We start from the raw sequence: 16582 nt of genomic DNA, 5'->3' as shown, positions 1-16582 counted from the left end.
ATTAAACCATTTAGATGTGTGTCAGAGGGACAGTAAGCAGGGAAAAGGGAGGGGAAAACCCCACAAATGCAACTATTATTGTTGAACTTGTACTATGGATAGAACAGCTCATCCCAAGGCACTTTGAGTTGTCATATTTTAAATACACTTTGGATAGTTTTGTTTATTTTTTCCTGTCCTTTGATCTTATAGTTACAATAATACTGCATTTTTCAGCTTTTCCTTGTCACAGCGGAGCTAAGAAGTTCATTTGAGAGGTTCGTGATTTCTGAGGCCAGGAGTGCAGAAAACTGCAAAAGTTTGAAAGTTTGGTACTGAAAACAAGAGTTAGCTGTACTGTAACATATATGCAGAGTACAAAGAAACAGTGACTTAAAAGCTGTCAAAACTTGTATCACTTCTTGCAATTCATACAAATTTAGACCTAGGGCTAAATATGAACAACAAGAGCAGAAGGACGGATGGTTACACTTAACGTATTGCTGGCAGTCTCTAGCAGCAGAAGTATGGCAGGAAGGCTCTCCTTTTTGCCAGAAGTATTTGTAGCATTTACACTGGCAAATTAATTAATCACACATTTTTATCAAAATCAGGTTAAATTAAAAAAAAAAAAACAGAAAAAATTGTTGACTTCAAGAACGCATTTTAAACCTAATCCTTGACAAGCAAGACCTGGCCCTCTGACCACTTCTGATGTTCTTTAGTTCCCACTCCCTGCATATCCTGCCGTACACCATATTGTATTGAGTGAGCTCCTGTGTGCTGCCGTGATGGCAAGCCCTGGCCGGAGGATCCCTGCGCGGCATCACCTGGCGGCATTTTCAGTGCCTTCTCTGGTGGTGCCCGTTCCTTCCTCAACCATTGTGAGATCTGTGTCTTGCTGCCCAGTGGTACGGCCCCAGCACGCTAGGGAGCGTGGCTGGTGGAGCTCTTGGGGGGGATCCATCTTTACATCCCCCTCTCTATTGTCACACGGGTGAAGGAACCACCAGAAGAGTGCCCGGGGGACGTGGCTCTGCCGGGCTCCGCTGCCGATCTGCACACATCCCGTTCGGTCCGTACCGCCGGCCCTGCCAGCTGTGCGCAACACCAGGGAAAACACCTCTCGCTTCCGGCACGTGAAACTCGTAATTTGGCAACCAGGCTGGAGTAATAACCAGTCATGGAAAGGAAAATCTGATTTGCATCTGGGGCCGGAGTCTGACGTCAGCCGGAGCAGGAAGCAGCGCTTCAGAGACTGCCGGGGATCGCTTGCAGGTTTGCGGGCTCTTTCCCCGGCAGCGAGCCTCCCCGGCCGGGCGGGACATGCTGTGAGGGCAGCTCCTCAGAGAAGAGGAAGCTCTGGGAGAAAAGAGGAGAGGCCAGTGAGAGTCGCTGCCCGCGGCCGCGGTGCCTGGCCCGGGGAGCACCATGCGCAGCCGCTGCTGATGGCCGCGGTGGGGCCAGAGGGCTGTCCGGAGAGGGACCGCGGAGCGATGGCCCTGCAGCAGCCGCCCCTCGCCCTCAGAGGGGGCTCGGGCCCGCCGCTGTACATCCACAGTATGCCCGCCTGGGTGCTGGAGGACTTCTGCCAGAAGATGGATTGCTTGAGCGACTACGACTGGATGCGGTTCGGTGAGGGGGACATGGGGCAGGCAGGTGGGGTGGCGACGGGGCTGGCGCTCCCCGAGCAGGTGGCGGGGCCGTGGGGACGCAGGGACAGCAGCGCGTTTGGGACGTGCTGGAAGGGCGCGAGGTTCGGGCGAGCTTCGCGCTGTCCCCCACGCTTCCCAGCGCTCGGCAGAGCACATCCTGTAAGCAGGGAATTCCCGGGCACCGGTCTGGTTTTGTTTTTCAGACACAGGTGGAATGCCAGACTTCTGTGGTCCCTTGGCTCTTCCCGGGCAGCCAGGCTCCTTCCCCTCACTTCCCGCAATCCTTCGCACTTCCCTCTCCAGTCGCACTATCTCCTACTTCTGTCTCACTGCCTGTTTTCACAACTCAGATCTGCTCAGATGTTCTATTTTTTTCTTTCCTCCGTCTTTTCATGTATCTTCCCTCATACTTTCTGCCCCTGTTTTTCTCAGTCCTGGCTGAGTACAGTCAGTAAGTACAGAAAATGTAGTCCCTGAGTTGTTGTTTTTTTTTTTTTCTATATCCCAGTGCAAACAATTTTAACCTGAATCTTTTCTTAGTGCTTACCTTCCTTTATTTGACATGACTTCCCTAACTGTGTGCTGAATAACCTCTTACCCCAGTTAAACTTCCTGATGTAGGGTGGGATTCATCTCTGGAGGGGTTTCATCTCCACTACCTTCAGATGCATAAAACTATTTCTGACATCCTTCCAAAGCCAGCCATGGTGAGAACTCAGGAATCTTTGTCTTCACACGAAGACCCCAGCCTCCAGCCTTTTTCCTTCAGGCACAGCCCCTCTGAGACTTCATCTCTAGGGCTGTGTCTAGGTGTGTGGGGTGGAGCTGGGGCAACATGAGGGGAGGTGGGTTTTGTATGGGTAAGTGAGCTGGGAAGAATACAGCTGGGTGACCAGCATGGTCAGGAAATGGGACACATTGTGTAGGGTCAGCTTCGGCATAGGATCTAAAAATAGCTGCATTTCCCTGGTAGCTTTATCGGAGCATTACTAACACCCCGGTGATTCAGTTATTGTTTGGCTCACCACAGCACAGGGATTCAGGAATGCAAGTGGGAGTGCAACCACTCCACTGCTGTCACCTGTTTAGGGAGAATCACCCCAGGAATTTCATCTAAACTTACTTTGGTACAAGGTATTAAGGAGAAAGATTACAGGGAAAAAACGCCGAAAAGTGTAAGTGAGTCTTCTTTTCAAGCGTCTTTGATAAAACAAATTTTTTTCCAGGATAGTTGAAGGAAGAAAAGGGGTATCTTACTTTAGGAACAGAATTTTCTTCATGTCCGCATAGGTAATTTATGGTGATCTTTCCTTTTAAAGATATGCAAAAGCAAACTGTGTCTCACACCTTAGCCTGCCCTGCTTGCCCTTGCCAGTTTTTTCTAATTTTTAAACAGAAATATCTATTCTCTCCCACCAGCCTCCTATGTGATCACTGATCAAACAGAGCTACGGAAAATCAAATGCATGGAGAAGACAGGGATCAGCATCACGAGGGAGCTCATGTGGTGGTGGGGAGTGAGGCTGGCGACAGTGCAGCAGCTCCTGGACCTGCTGCAAGGGCTGCAGCTTTACCGAGCGGCTCAGGTCATCCTGGACTGTGAGTAGTTCCCCTTCCTCCCACGGGTCTGTGCTGCTCCTCACAGCACCCAGGCCCCTCCTAGGACATCTCCCTTGCTAGCTGAAGAAGATTTTTTTAGGACTCACATCCTGTGTCAAATTCTAAAATGTCTCCATTGATTGTGATTTTCTGCTCGCTCAAGTGAAACTGGTGGTGAGAGGGAAGAGGTGACACAGGTGGACTCACCGGTCCCCACAGCTCATCACCCCACCTTTGTAGTGCCCATCTTGGACCCTTCAAGAAGTGCCAGGAAGACAGGCTGTGGCCAAACCAGGACTGGTGCTTTTATACATCAGACAGGGTTTCAGAACACAGAGGCTGCACAAAAGGTCCCTGCCCTTCAGGCCTGGTCCTGTGGCACTAGATCACATCCTGAGAGTAAATTTTGAGAGATCATGGCAAGAAATGGGCATCCTCTCTCCAGCTCACCGAGCCACTCAACTGCTGTGATAATAGACCTGTGAGATAATAGACCTGTGGGCAAGCTGCAGTATTAGGCTGGATTGTGTAAAGCAATGCAAAGGCTTCATAAAGGTGGTTTCAAAGAGGCTGGAAGTGACAAATCCTGTGGAGTGAACACATTTTAGTTATTCTTCTGGATGATCAATATTAATTTTGTCCCAGATCAATTCAAATGCAACAAATTGCAAAATCACAATGAAATTATATTTGAAAAAATCTTATCATTGAATTTTATATAGCAAAACTTAATGTAAACAGCAGAAAGTCTGGATTATTTGGTACTTCTGCTATGTGGAAGTAGCTAATTTTTTTTCTGGAACTAACCCAATACAGGCATTCCACCGTGTGCTCACTCATAAGCAGAAGTGATTTCTACAGGTTTAGACAAATCTTTGAAGTCTTTACCTTCTACTTCTCCATTTTTCTTTGTATCTGAATACGCTTACTCAGGTGTTCCCTCTTGGGCAGATACAGAGGATATGTTGCTTGTTCAGTTGGGCACTTCAGAAAACTAAGCAGTCCTTACATCACCATGATTCAATTCGTTCCTACTTAAAGGAATCAGACACAGCACAAAGGGAGATCTTTTGCTGGCACATTACTTCCCAAAGAGTTCTACCTCCCTTCAACAATTTCTTCCACTCTCCAGTCCTACTTCTGAATGTCCATAATAATGTTTTCTATGTAAGTTCTTTAGCTGCTGTGCTGCCCTGTTTGCCTGACATGCAGGAAGTTGCAAAACTCATGAAAAACCCTGAAAAGTAGGTTGAATAAGGGAAGTGATTCTAAGTTCTGAAACTTCTAGGTTAAACTACGTGAGGAAAAACCAGAATACAGGGACTTGCCTGCATAATGCTGGCACTGTCAGTTTTGACTAAAAGCCTGCAGACTGTTGGATAGCTAGTTTTAAAACCCTGTAAAATTTGGGATTTCTTAGCATTCTGACACAGTAACAAAAATACCTGAGTGTTCAGAGTTTTAGTTTTCAGACCTGGTTTCATTCAGACCTGAATTCACGGGTGGCATTGAAGAAAGTGGATAGAAACCTTAAACAGAGCATGCCCATTTCTGCCATTATTGCTCTCCATGTACTGCTGCTCTTCAGCCTCACTGCCTGAACGTGCCATGGCTTGGCTTCTCTCCCACAGTTCGCTAACTCATGGTCCATACAAGAAGCCCAGATTACATGGGAAACACTGGGCTTCCCGCTTGTTCCAGGCACTTCCCTGGCCTTTCTTTGTACAAGTAAAACAACACAAAGCTGCTGTCTGATTTCAGAAGCAAACAGAGGCCTGGCATGTTTGATTCTGAAATCACCTGGTAAGATGCAAAGCTGGTAGAACAGCGGGACAAGAACCACCATGTAATAATATTTGGGCTTATGTATTTTCTGTGTAAAATAAAACATTAATTTGGATTTTTAAGAAAATGTTAAATGTATTGCTGATAAAAGGTGCCAGATAGAAAAACAGAAGTTTAGAACTACAACAGGAAAATGTTATCAGGGAGTAGAAAGCCCTTATATCACCCCACACTGGGCATTTCCAGGCTCCTTTTCAGCCTCAGTTTTAAATGCATTTACAGATAAGAATTCATCTGCTTCGGAGATTTTAACAATCTCATATATCATAGTATCTAGAACTTTTGTACTTTATTTCTTCGCATCCTAACTGTAGCCTAGTCTCGTCTGAATAACTCCCCCTCAGCTGTACATAGTTTTAAGTTCTTGTACACTGTAAGCATCTTTGTACTTCTTTTAATCAGACTTCAAGTTGCTTTTTCAGGCCTGACTCCGAGGTTTTGCCAAGCTGTGTACAGCACAGGATCTGTTAGAGCTGTAGTGAGTCAATAATTCAGTCTTTAAGCTTTTTATCAATAAGTTTTGAGCTTTGACCGTTTTTTTGTTTTCCCTAGATTGTCTCTGGTTTGTTTCTTTCTGTTGCTAAGTAAAATATGAGTCTTTCTTACAAACAGTCCTGTATATGAAAGTGTTTCCTGGGAATAAACCTAGTCATGCTGCTAAAATCACACAACTGAAAATAGTCCTAAAATGTTTAACTGACTAAACCAAGCACAATTCTGTCCATCTTCCCCTCAGACCCACGACAACTGAGAGAGAACTCAATGCCTTCCTTAGGCTGGGAGGTGTTTGTGGTTTGAGATTGTTACCTGAAGGATGCTATATAGAAAATGATAAATATCTATTATTGCTGATTTCTTCTTTTAAGAGACTCTGCATCTCTTGAATAGTCACTGCTGGTATTTGTTTGAAGCTATCAGTTCCTGTTAATTTTCAGTAGAAGTTAATGTCATGGGTATGGTCTAAATTTAAATACCATGTAAATTGCTTGAATGTTCATTTTAATGTTGAGGTTGATTTGAAGCTTTATGTCCTGACTAGGATTATTTTCTGGTCACTGATTAGAGTCAGACTCTTATTTTCCCTGGTTATCCTCACATTCCCTTTGCTCTATTTTGAAGGGACATCGGCCTCTGATGTCACCAGCCCTAAGAAAGAAGAGCTGGAGCCGCCCAAACAGATCATATCTGTACCTCCCACAGAAGGCAAAAGGAGAGAGAAAGAAAATGAGATAAGTTCGTTGCCATGCCCAGACTCCTCACACCTGGGAGCAGTCCCAGCAGGCAGTAAGTACAGTACTGAACTCCAGATTTGCTCTGACATGAAATGACTGCATAGCCAAGGCTGCTGTATTTGTGCTCAGGATATCACAATGAAGACACTGATCTCCCAGATGGGCACAGCTGAGTGTTTGCCTTTTTCCTAGCACTGCTGTCTCCTGCTTATTCCTGACATTAGCACACAACCTCCTGGTCGTCCTTCCTTTAGCCCCCTTGGCCTTGAGACATGCTGGCTGTAGCTATCCTCTGGGATCTCAGGATGATTCCCAGGTGTCTGAATGCCTTGGTCTCATCCTGGCTCCATACCAAGACTACACCAGTGCATGCATTTCCTGCCCCATGTCCCTCTCTTCATGCACAATAAATCTAGGCCAGCAGAGAACCGGGTAGGGGTCAGCAGCCCCTGTGCTGGGAGAGGGAGGGAGAGAATCCCAGCACATACTGGGGAGAGCATCTGCAACAGCACAGACACAGGGAGCTCCATGTCCCCAGCCAGGGCTGGAGAGGGCTATGCAGTCATCCTGCAAACAGGAACCAGGAAGAGAGCTACCTGTCTTCACACAGAATTTCAGTTTTACAGCTTGTCACAGATTATCTCTGGTCAGAAAATTCAAAAAAATGCCCCAAATCTTCATAATTCCTAGACCTTTGTAGTTAGTCACAGGTGGTGGTATTACAATAATAAAGTGTGTCTTCAATGCTGTTATTTCAGCTTCAGGTGCTGTTTCTGAAGGAGCCTTCTATTCCCTCCCTGCTCCACCACCTCCCCCAAGAGACCTTTTGAGTTCCCTACAGTCCATTCCTCCTGTTTTATCAAGTGTGAAGGTAAATCCCCTTAGTATTCACTGACTATAACAAGGAAAATTGCCTTTATCATGTTCTGTCTTTTTTCAGTTAAAGTTTATCCCTCTACTTGTACAAAAATCAGTGATGTAGAGAAAACATTTGGCTCGGTTACAAAGGGTTTGTACTGAATACAGTAGTAATGCTTCAGTTAGATTGCTTATGGTTTACATCACTTTTTTTGCCAGTGAAGGACCAGCGAGGGAAAAATTTACAGTATTACATCCTGCATAGCTCAAAAGGGATAACATACCCACAAATAGAAATTGAGTTCGAAGGACTCTCACGTGTAGATTTTACAGTGGACTTACATTTCTGGTGTGATTGCAGGACAGGACAGTATATACCACTGATCAGTCAGAATCACATATCTCTTTTATTTTCATTTTATACTTAAAATGTGGTTTCTGCTCAAAACTGAGCTAGTATTGAATGTAAGTCATGTTGTCCAAAGCCTCGTGTAGCTGACAACTAAAAATCTCCCAGGATAAAGGTTTCATCACCTCTCTGAGCCCCTGTTCCAGTGCTTAACCATGACACTGGGAAAATTTCTCCTCATGTTCCTAATGATTTCAGCATGGTCTCCTGTTCCTTCCTCCCCACAGTTCTCTCATCTTTCATACAGTCTAGCTAGATCTGTCCTGTCCTCAGAGTGTTTCCCAGATCTGTGGGCATACCTTAGTCCCATCATGGTTGTTCTTGGCCTGTTTTCTTTGGTTTATTTTGTCTGAGGCTTTAAGCTCTTCCACAATAACATGGTCCGGGAGTACCAGCCAGGAGAGAAGATTGACTCAGAGTGCAGTAGTTCCAGAGTTTCTTGAGAATAAGTTAGTGCTTTGTTTCCTCAAGCTGGGTGCACATTAAGGTTGTGAAAGCTGCATGATTAGGCTACAGTGGGACTGCAATTATAGTTGGTATTAGGACTTACCGCACTGGAAGCAACAAATTATTGTGCAACTGACACCAGATGCTTCAAAAGTAGATATGAAGTTTCTACCAGGGCATAATTACATTGTGAGGGACCCCACTTTCTCATCCAACTATTTCTTAACATAAAACCCAACCATAAAGATTAATATATCTTTTGTAACTCAGACTAACATCAGTTCACATAAATATATGGACTTTTAAACAAAACTAAGTCCGTTTCCTGGGAAAGGTGGAAATGCAAATTGGTAACTGATTTCAAGTTGCTTCTACTATGCAAAAGTTTTACATCATCCCAACACATCAATACAGGAATTACCTACATCCTAAGGAGTGATTGCATAGTACCTTTCACAGTTTCATTCAGCAATCACAGTGATTGCTTAAAACATGGAAAGGAAAATATGACACTGAAAGAAGGAAAAAGCATATGGATTATCACGAGATAAACTTGTTTCTTCTACAAATGTGTAGCCTTGCAGCTCTTCTACTCCTCAGCAGGAGACGATGGCTGATCTCCCTAGCGGGAGTCTCCTGTGGACCCAGAGGGAAATTGCTGATACCACAAACAGTTTCAGTGACAAGAACAGAATCTGTGAAGGTACTTTTGCAGACATCTACAAAGGCCAGAGGAACAACATGGTGTATGTCATCAAAAGACTCAAAGAGGCAAGTACTGCACCTTTTTCTAGAAGAGGGTGTGTTATTAGCATCTCTTGCCCATTAGCAGTTGTTGTTTAATATTGTGTGGGCACGGAATGAGAATAGCTGCACAAGAGGAGAGGTAAAAATGAAATGACATAAATAAGTAAGCCTAGATTCAGAAAACACATGATGGATACTTTACTTGTGTGAGTAGTTCCATTAACTCTGTACATAGGAGTAGCCTGCAGTATAGCTGCCTGCATTGATGATCAGATCAGGGGTGTCCTTACACTAGTTTTTGTTCTAATTCTCAATTAATTGTTTTCTTTGACTTAACGTTGCCATCAGTGGTACTCGCCTGTTTCCTACACTAGCTTGTCATCTAGACGCTACCAGATCTTTATAAATGCAAAGTCCTAGTAATTACTAATGACATTCTCTTGCATGTTTTCATTTTGCAGCTGGAATGCACAAGCCCAAATTCCACCCAGAGGTTCTTTCATACAGAAGTGCAGATTTGCTTTCGGTGAGTGGTTGGCTTTCAGAGGCAGTGATGCATGTCCTGCTCGTGGCCTGCTGCTGGGTGTTCCATCAACACTGGGGTGTCTGCTCCAGGCACTGTTCTGGGTGGGAGCCCTGGGCAAGCAACATGGCACCCGGGGCTACTGCTGGTCCTGGCTGAGCTGGCACAGCCACTCTGCAGCCTTGGGACAGGGAGGACACAGTGCCCACCTTGTACCCCTGCTGCAATGTGATGGGCTCTTGCTCAGTCAGCCTTCTGCCATCTCCTGCCTGGGACCATTTTGTGCCTCCAGCTGTGCTTCCAGCTGCAGCACACCATTCCAGTTGCCTTGAATTTAGGAACTTATTCCAGCTCAGGAATGTATTTTTCTGTGTTGCTCTTACATCATTTGCAAATCACTGCTGATCTGTGCCTGCAGGTGTTGTCACATAAACATTCTGCAGCTGCTGGGGTTCTCGGTGGAAACTGGATTGCACTGTCTGATGTATCCGTACCTACCCAATGGCTCCCTGCAAAACAAGCTTCAGTGCCACGTAAGCAATAATCTGGGTCTGCCATCTACTTGTGATTGCAAGTCCTCTCCTGGAACTGCAGGAAAAACAATTGCATGTCTTTGATTTCTGAGAAACAGCCAGGAAAAAAAGGTGCCCAAGTGCCTTGGCTGCAAGCACCAGAAAGGCAGCAGCTCTTCTGCTGGAGTTTGATTAGGACTCAGGCTAAGCCTTTGGTTTTCTGAACTACCAATGTCTTACAGTGTTTTATTCTATTAATTACCAATTTTTTCCTCCTTTCCTTGCAGGATGATTCTGCTCCACTGACCTGGGAGACGCGAATTAGCATTTCTATAGGAGTAGTCAGAGCAGTGGAGTATTTGCATAATTTTGGAATTCTTCATGGGAATATCAAGAGGTGAGGACTTTGGCATATCAGCACTTCTTTGGTCACCTGGTAATTCAAGGATTTCTTTAACAATCATGGCTGAAGTTTATGCAATTTGGAAATCCATTTGCAGTATTTTCTGCTGTTCCTTGTTTTGTAGGGCCTTTACCCTTTTTTGTTTAACCTGTCTCTCTTTCCTAAATGATGGAAGCATATTCTTTTGAAGTAATTTTTGAGCACTTGTTTTTCCCCTTCTTGCTTTCTAACATTCTTAATCCTTTCAGTCCTATGCAGCAGGCTAAATGCTGGATGCTTTCAGTGCTTAATTTTAAAGTAAAAAACTAATTATTTGCCTCAAGATAAAGTAATGATTTGACCAATATTGTTATTTGTCTGTCATTATCACAGCTCAAATGTCTTGTTGGACGAAAACTTTACACCAAAGCTTGGGCATTCTGGCCTGCGATTGCATTCTTCTGATAAAAAATCGGAATATGCCACGATGAAAACCAAAGTCCTACAAGCGTCTCTTACTTACCTGCCAGAAGATTTTGTCAGACATGGGCAGTTAACAGAAAAAGTGGATATATTCAGCTGTGGTGTGGTACGTTGCCTTTTTTCCATGCTTTGTTGCACTTTTTAGTGCTTCTAGACAAGAAATTGAATGTAAGAGCCAGTACCTCATGCTGGCAATTTCATATTATAGTTGCTGGCTCTATAATGTGTTGAAATCCTGGTTTTAATTACATTCACACTCCAAATATATCTCAGTTTGTGGCAAAATTAGGTGAATCTTTCAAACAAGGGAAACAAAAGTGTTTCTTATTGTAAATAAAATATTACTGCTGATGGCTTAAAACAAATTAGATGCTCAAAATTCTTGCAGACTCACCACAAGAACTGCTACAAACTTGGCTTGTTCATTTGTAATTTCAGCTAAAATAATTGATAGTCTATGATGTCACCCATCTCCAGGTGTTTCCATTTAAGTAGGAAGTTACTCTGTTTAGTGTGATTTCTTATCTACATTTGGTTTTGCTTTCTTCTTATTCTTTGTTTCAGCAATATCTATTGTACTATAAAATCTGGAATTGGCTCTGGAGGTAGATCTAAAGCCTCATAAATGCCCTGAGATGGCATTGTTGAGCCATCTGAAGCAAAAATATCAAAATGCATTGAAAGTTCAGTATTTCTTTAGTTAAAAACTTATTTTTTAAAATTATAGTTCATTCTGAACAAATCATTTTATCTTTCAAATACACTTTCTAGGTCTTAGCAGAGATACTGACAGGGATTAAGGCACTGGATGAAGACAGGCACCCGATTTACCTGGTAAGAAAAAGCAGCAGTAATGAACACCAATATGAATGAATGGGGTTGCCATCATAAAAAATGATTTTAATTTTATTTAAATACAGTTTGATATTTGCTGTCTGCTGTACATGTCCTGCAGAAGGGATGTTTAGGAGCCATATCCTGGTTCCCTTAATGTCAGTAGTCTGCCTGCCATTGGAACAGAAGCACAGTAGATATTCCCATTTCACATACCACACTCATGAGTGCTGGCCTGAATTGTATTAGGAGAGATTCCAAAATAAATAAATATTTAAGAGACAAAGTCTTGTGCTGAAATGCTGCCACACATTTTCTCTGTGCCAGGAAGAGGTGGTATGAGCCACAGTGAGTGGGGAAACCTGGGTAGGAGGGAACTGTAGATGCTCATCATGATGTTTATCAGGTGTTTGTCTTGTGCTCATGCCTGGAACTGATATCCCTGCCAGTTTCCCAAGCTGAGGTTAGAGCTACACAAACCACTTCCACAAGCAATCAGAACAGTCAAACTCACAGAATGCATTAAAACCATCTGTAGAAAGCAGCCTCCACCTGCATTTCTTCTGTGGGATGTGTTCCTGATTTCTCGTCTGGCTGAAGCCTTGTGGTGGAGAACAACAGTCTTCTCACTATTTGCAAGCAATTCAGAAGTGTTTAGAGGGGTTCAGAAAATCAAAGATCCTGTGTTCCTGATTTCTTTAACACATGTTACAAAGGCCTGTGTAAGAATGCTGCTCTACACAGTGTTGGCACTTTTTCATTCCCATATAAATGAGCACAAGCCAAGAAGAGCTGGCTCTGCTTTAGGGAATTTGACATTGCACACATGCAGGGAAAGCCACTGGCCTTTTTCTCTCCTGTGAAAACAAACATTGCAGTCAGTTCCATGAACTTTATTAAAGCGTTTCAGTCTGTGAAGCAGACATTGAGAAGCACTAATGACGAATACACAGCAATACTGATTCTCAGAGATTCAGACAAAAATAAATGCTTGTGTTCATTTTGCCTTCACTAACGCATCTCCTTCCTTTGAACAGAAAGATATGATTGCCGACGAAATTCAAACAGCAAAAGAAAGCTCACACTCCAAAGTAAAAAATTTGGAAAAAGTGGCTGCCAAGGAAATCTGCTGCAAATACCTAGACAGAAAAGCAGGGCACTTGCTGGAAGAGGTGGCTGTTGATTTTGCATCAGCCATCTGCCTTTGCCTGAGAAAGAAAAATTCGAACATAGCAGAGGTAATATTTTAAATACATGGCCAAGTCTCCTTGTCATCAAGGTGCAAAGCTAGAATGTTCATGTCTTGCTTATTTTTGCAAGTGTTGACATAAGAGAATATGTGTAAGCAGGGGTACAGGAATTATTATGCGTTCACAGATTTGGTTGTTAAAAACAGGTACTTGAAATTATGGAAATGGCTGAAAACAAATTAAAAGAACATTACATCTGTGGAAGCAGCACTTCCGGATTCTCCATGAACACTCCAGAAGAAACTGATGATGAGACAGCCAGTCTGAGCATGGATGTGCCTTCTGCAGTGGGGAATAAAGAGGAGAGCACCCAGGCAGCAATCCTGACCAGTGGCAGCCCCTGCGCCCCTTTCATGGGAGCTGTGGCACCCGACACGTACAGCAACTACATGTCACGGGTCCCTTGTGAATCAGATGAGTCCAGTAGTTTCATATGGAATCCTCCAGAAAAATCCACAGAGGAGTTACCTAGCCACAACTGTTCCAATTCAGAAAAAGTGGCAGCCTGTGATTACAGGATCAAGCAGGAAAAGCCTGCCCAGGGACTGCAGGAGAGAAACATGGCATGCGCCAGAGGTGATGGCATCCTGGAGACAGCAGCTGCTGCACAGGGCACCTGTCCACAGGGAAACACAGACCTGGACTCCTCGTGTGCTTCACAAGGTAAAAGTGCCCTGGTTTTACAATACTAGGGACAAATTACTCTCCAGAACTGCTTAGCTTCCTCTTCCTACTTTTAAACACATATCAGTAAATCTTTGCTCCTTGGTTATGAATTTACTAATAAATCTACAAAACATTTAGCGGTTTTCTAACAGCTTTTTTTCCTAAGCCAGTTTTGTTGGTTGCTTGCTTGCTTGCTTTCATTTTTTTAAATTTAAAATTATCATCTATTCCTTAGACAATAGATGGATTTTTTCCTCAGTATTTGGGCTTTTTTTGTTTTTCAGCCTTAGCCAGAGAGACATCTTGGAAAATACAGATAAATGATCAAAAAAAGAAGCTAATGGAAAATATTTTGCTGTATGAAGAAGACAAGTTAAACAGTTCTGAACTTTTTGAATCATAAATTGGATGGACTTACAGCAGTGGCCAGCCCAGAAGAAATAAGGACTGTCTCCTCATTAGAAAGATGGTAAAAGTGTACCTTTCATGTAAGATTAGGTAGCATATTTGGAACATTAGCCCTGACTAAAGGAAACAAAAGTACCACACGGAGAAGCAGCAGAAAATCCCTGTTCTGTAGCAGATTAAAGCACAGTCCCACTCTGTACACAGAAATGCCTTTTGCCTTTTCATCTGCAATGTGAAAAGGAATGGCAAACACAAGTGCCAAAATAATTTATGATTCATTTGCAGTGCAGTGTGTTTCAGGAGGCATCTGTTCATCTCATTAAACCGCAGTCCGGGGAGTTACAGAGCAAGCACTGACCAGTGGCCAGGCAGCAATACCCTGTGTTGTTATCCCCACTGCGTACAGCAGACAGGAATCCGCAGAGTCATTGGGGAGGCTTTCCAATGACTCTCTCCTATTCCATATAATCTTAGTCCACGTACTCAAAACCACTGCATTACCAGAGAGGGGGATTTTTATGCAAGTTCTCAGAATGTTGTACGTGGCTTCATCTCGGTTTCAATTGCACTGACCACAGGTGTAAGTAAATAACTTCAGCCACTTTCCTCTACTCTCAGAGCTTCTCTCCCACATACACATGTGACACCATTTAAGTCCAACCTTTCAGTTCACTGTTGGGAGCTCTAAGACCATGTTTAATACTTAATAGGACTACTTTTGGGAATGTTTTTTTTTCTAAGTGTCCTTTACATGTTAATGTTTCTCACTGTGTTTCACACAGCAACTGTTGTATATTTCGGATTACGGAAAATATTTTAATTTAAAATAGCTTTGTTTCTTTTACAGGACACTTGAAATTTAATTTATTTTGGCAATGGGTCAAATATAAGCTAGTAAGGGGACTTGTTGATGGTCCCACGCTCACCAGGTGTTCTCAGAGGAATCCTTGTGGGTGTCCCTTGGTTCACCCAGCAGTAGGAGCCTCGGTCTCAGCCCCAGGGATCACATGCAAAAGAAAAAATAGAAACTTGTATGCTGGTGTATTTATGATCAAGTGAAACCCGCTTAAGAAAGTATCACTTTTATTTTTATGATATTCATTATTCATTATATTGCTAGCATATTCCACTCGTGTGCAGTCTAGGGAAATACAGGTTTATTATAAACCAAAAGAACTGTCAGAGTATGTAGCTCAGCTTACAGACAGGTGAGCTGTCTCCTGAGCACAGGGAACAGGGCCTGATGTGCAGAAATGGCTGGAATTCACTGTGCAGTTCAGGAAACAAACAAAAAAATTAATTATATGTAATTATTTTAATTGGAATTGTGTAACAGTATACATTCCTAGCTTTACACAAAGGCCTCACACCTCTTTTTGTACAGTACCTAGTTCATTGTATGTATTACTATGAGCAAGTAAAAGTATTTTAACAAAGACTGGAATTATCTACACATTTCTCAAATTATTCTCTACACTAAAAACTGGTAAAATTCTGTAATTATAAGTGCCTTGGATACTGTCTATATATTTACCAGTGTCATTTTTTTTATTTTACCAGAATCAAACCAAGATAAGATTAGTACTGACATAAGAAACATTGTATATTCAGATTGGTCAATAACCGCTTAGTTCTACAGGAGATTTGAGATACTTTATGGCACTGAAAATGTAATATTCATTGTTTTTCATGGGTGTATTCTGGGAGACCCATTGCAACAACCTCAATGAGTCTTCTCCAGAAAGGAATGCACATGGATACACTGCAGAGCTGAATGGGAAACGCGAGAGTTTTAAACTGAGAAATGTAATTTGTACACAGTTCTGTTTCAAAAAAGTGCTTTAGAAGTTTTGTTCTCCTGTAGTCACCAAATGGAATTGTTATTCTTTGCCTTGTACCCTGATAGTTTTAAAATATGCTGAGGTGATATAGGCGGCCTTATAGAGTTACCTGAATATTTAACGTAACATACATAAGACACTGTGTGGTCTTATATTAACACTGTTATGTAACTTGGCAATTCAGAAGCCAGTTTATGCATTACCATTTACTAATAGCTTTGTGAATAAAAAAACTGAAAAGTTCCTTTCTTTCTTTTTGCTTTTTCATGATTTATGGCACAGAAAATGTGTCTCATTCCACCCTATTTGGGGAAATCTGCATTTGCAAGGAAGCAGATCAAGGTCTTCTTGCTCTAGTAGTAATTATTAGAACAAACGTGTTTATTCAGTCTTCATTCACTGTTAAATAGCTGATTTTTTTCCTTTCTGATGTCTCTAGAGAAAAATGTCACCGTAAAATGAATTACAAAGAGGACTGAGGTAGAGGCAGGCCGGGGCTGAGGGGAGCGGCCCGGGGCGGGGCCGTGTCCTGAGGGGCTGCGCACGGGCGGAGCGGTAAATAAATGTGCGGCTGTCGCTTTTCCTGCGCTTCTATTAGAACGCCGGCTTAACGTTGGTTTTAAAAATAACTTCAAAATGTGCCAATGGGTTCACGTCCTTCTTTCTTCCCTCATGATGAGTAAAGTTATAATAGCAGAAAAGAGAAGCTGGCACTGCTTTACATTCTCCTTGGGAATTGCCAAGGCCAAAGGAAGAGCCGTGGCTTCGTAAAGCCTAGTCTCGTGATGTACCATTACAGGAGAAAAAACCCCACCAAAAAACCCAAGCTCTTGCAAAGCTGATTCCATGGATGGGAAGACGTGACTGTGGCTTGGCTGAAGACAGACTGTAGACTGCCTTGATCAGGTCCCT

The 16582-nt window shown here is 43.0% G+C and overlaps 1 protein-coding gene across 3 annotated transcripts; it reads left to right on the top strand.

Annotated features, from left to right (window-relative positions):
• The first annotated feature begins 1044 nt into the window (after positions 1-1044).
• Positions 1045-15913, top strand: LOC125331339 (interleukin-1 receptor-associated kinase-like 2). Of its 3 annotated transcripts, none has more exons than XM_048315173.1 (13): positions 1045-1614; positions 3054-3233; positions 6198-6362; positions 7069-7181; positions 8628-8795; positions 9233-9297; positions 9713-9827; positions 10094-10203; positions 10582-10777; positions 11443-11505; positions 12543-12743; positions 12902-13418; positions 13706-15913. In XM_048315173.1, the coding sequence occupies exons 1-13, from the start codon at positions 1428-1430 to the stop codon at positions 13822-13824; spliced, it is 2199 nt and encodes a 732-aa protein (XP_048171130.1). In that variant the 5' UTR covers positions 1045-1427; the 3' UTR covers positions 13825-15913. The 3 variants fall into 3 exon arrangements, with proteins under 3 accessions (XP_048171130.1, XP_048171128.1, XP_048171131.1); XM_048315171.1 differs by having other exon boundaries at positions 1046-1614; positions 8601-8795; XM_048315174.1 differs by lacking the exon at positions 1045-1614 and adding an exon at positions 2626-2924 and having other exon boundaries at positions 8601-8795.
• Positions 15914-16582: the final 669 nt, after the last annotated feature.

This window comes from Corvus hawaiiensis, chromosome 11, assembly GCF_020740725.1.
Source record: "Corvus hawaiiensis isolate bCorHaw1 chromosome 11, bCorHaw1.pri.cur, whole genome shotgun sequence".
NCBI classification, from domain to species: Eukaryota; Metazoa; Chordata; class Aves; order Passeriformes; family Corvidae; genus Corvus; species Corvus hawaiiensis.
Note: the sequence above shows the minus strand (reverse complement) of the source record. Positions and strands in the feature narration are given on the sequence as shown.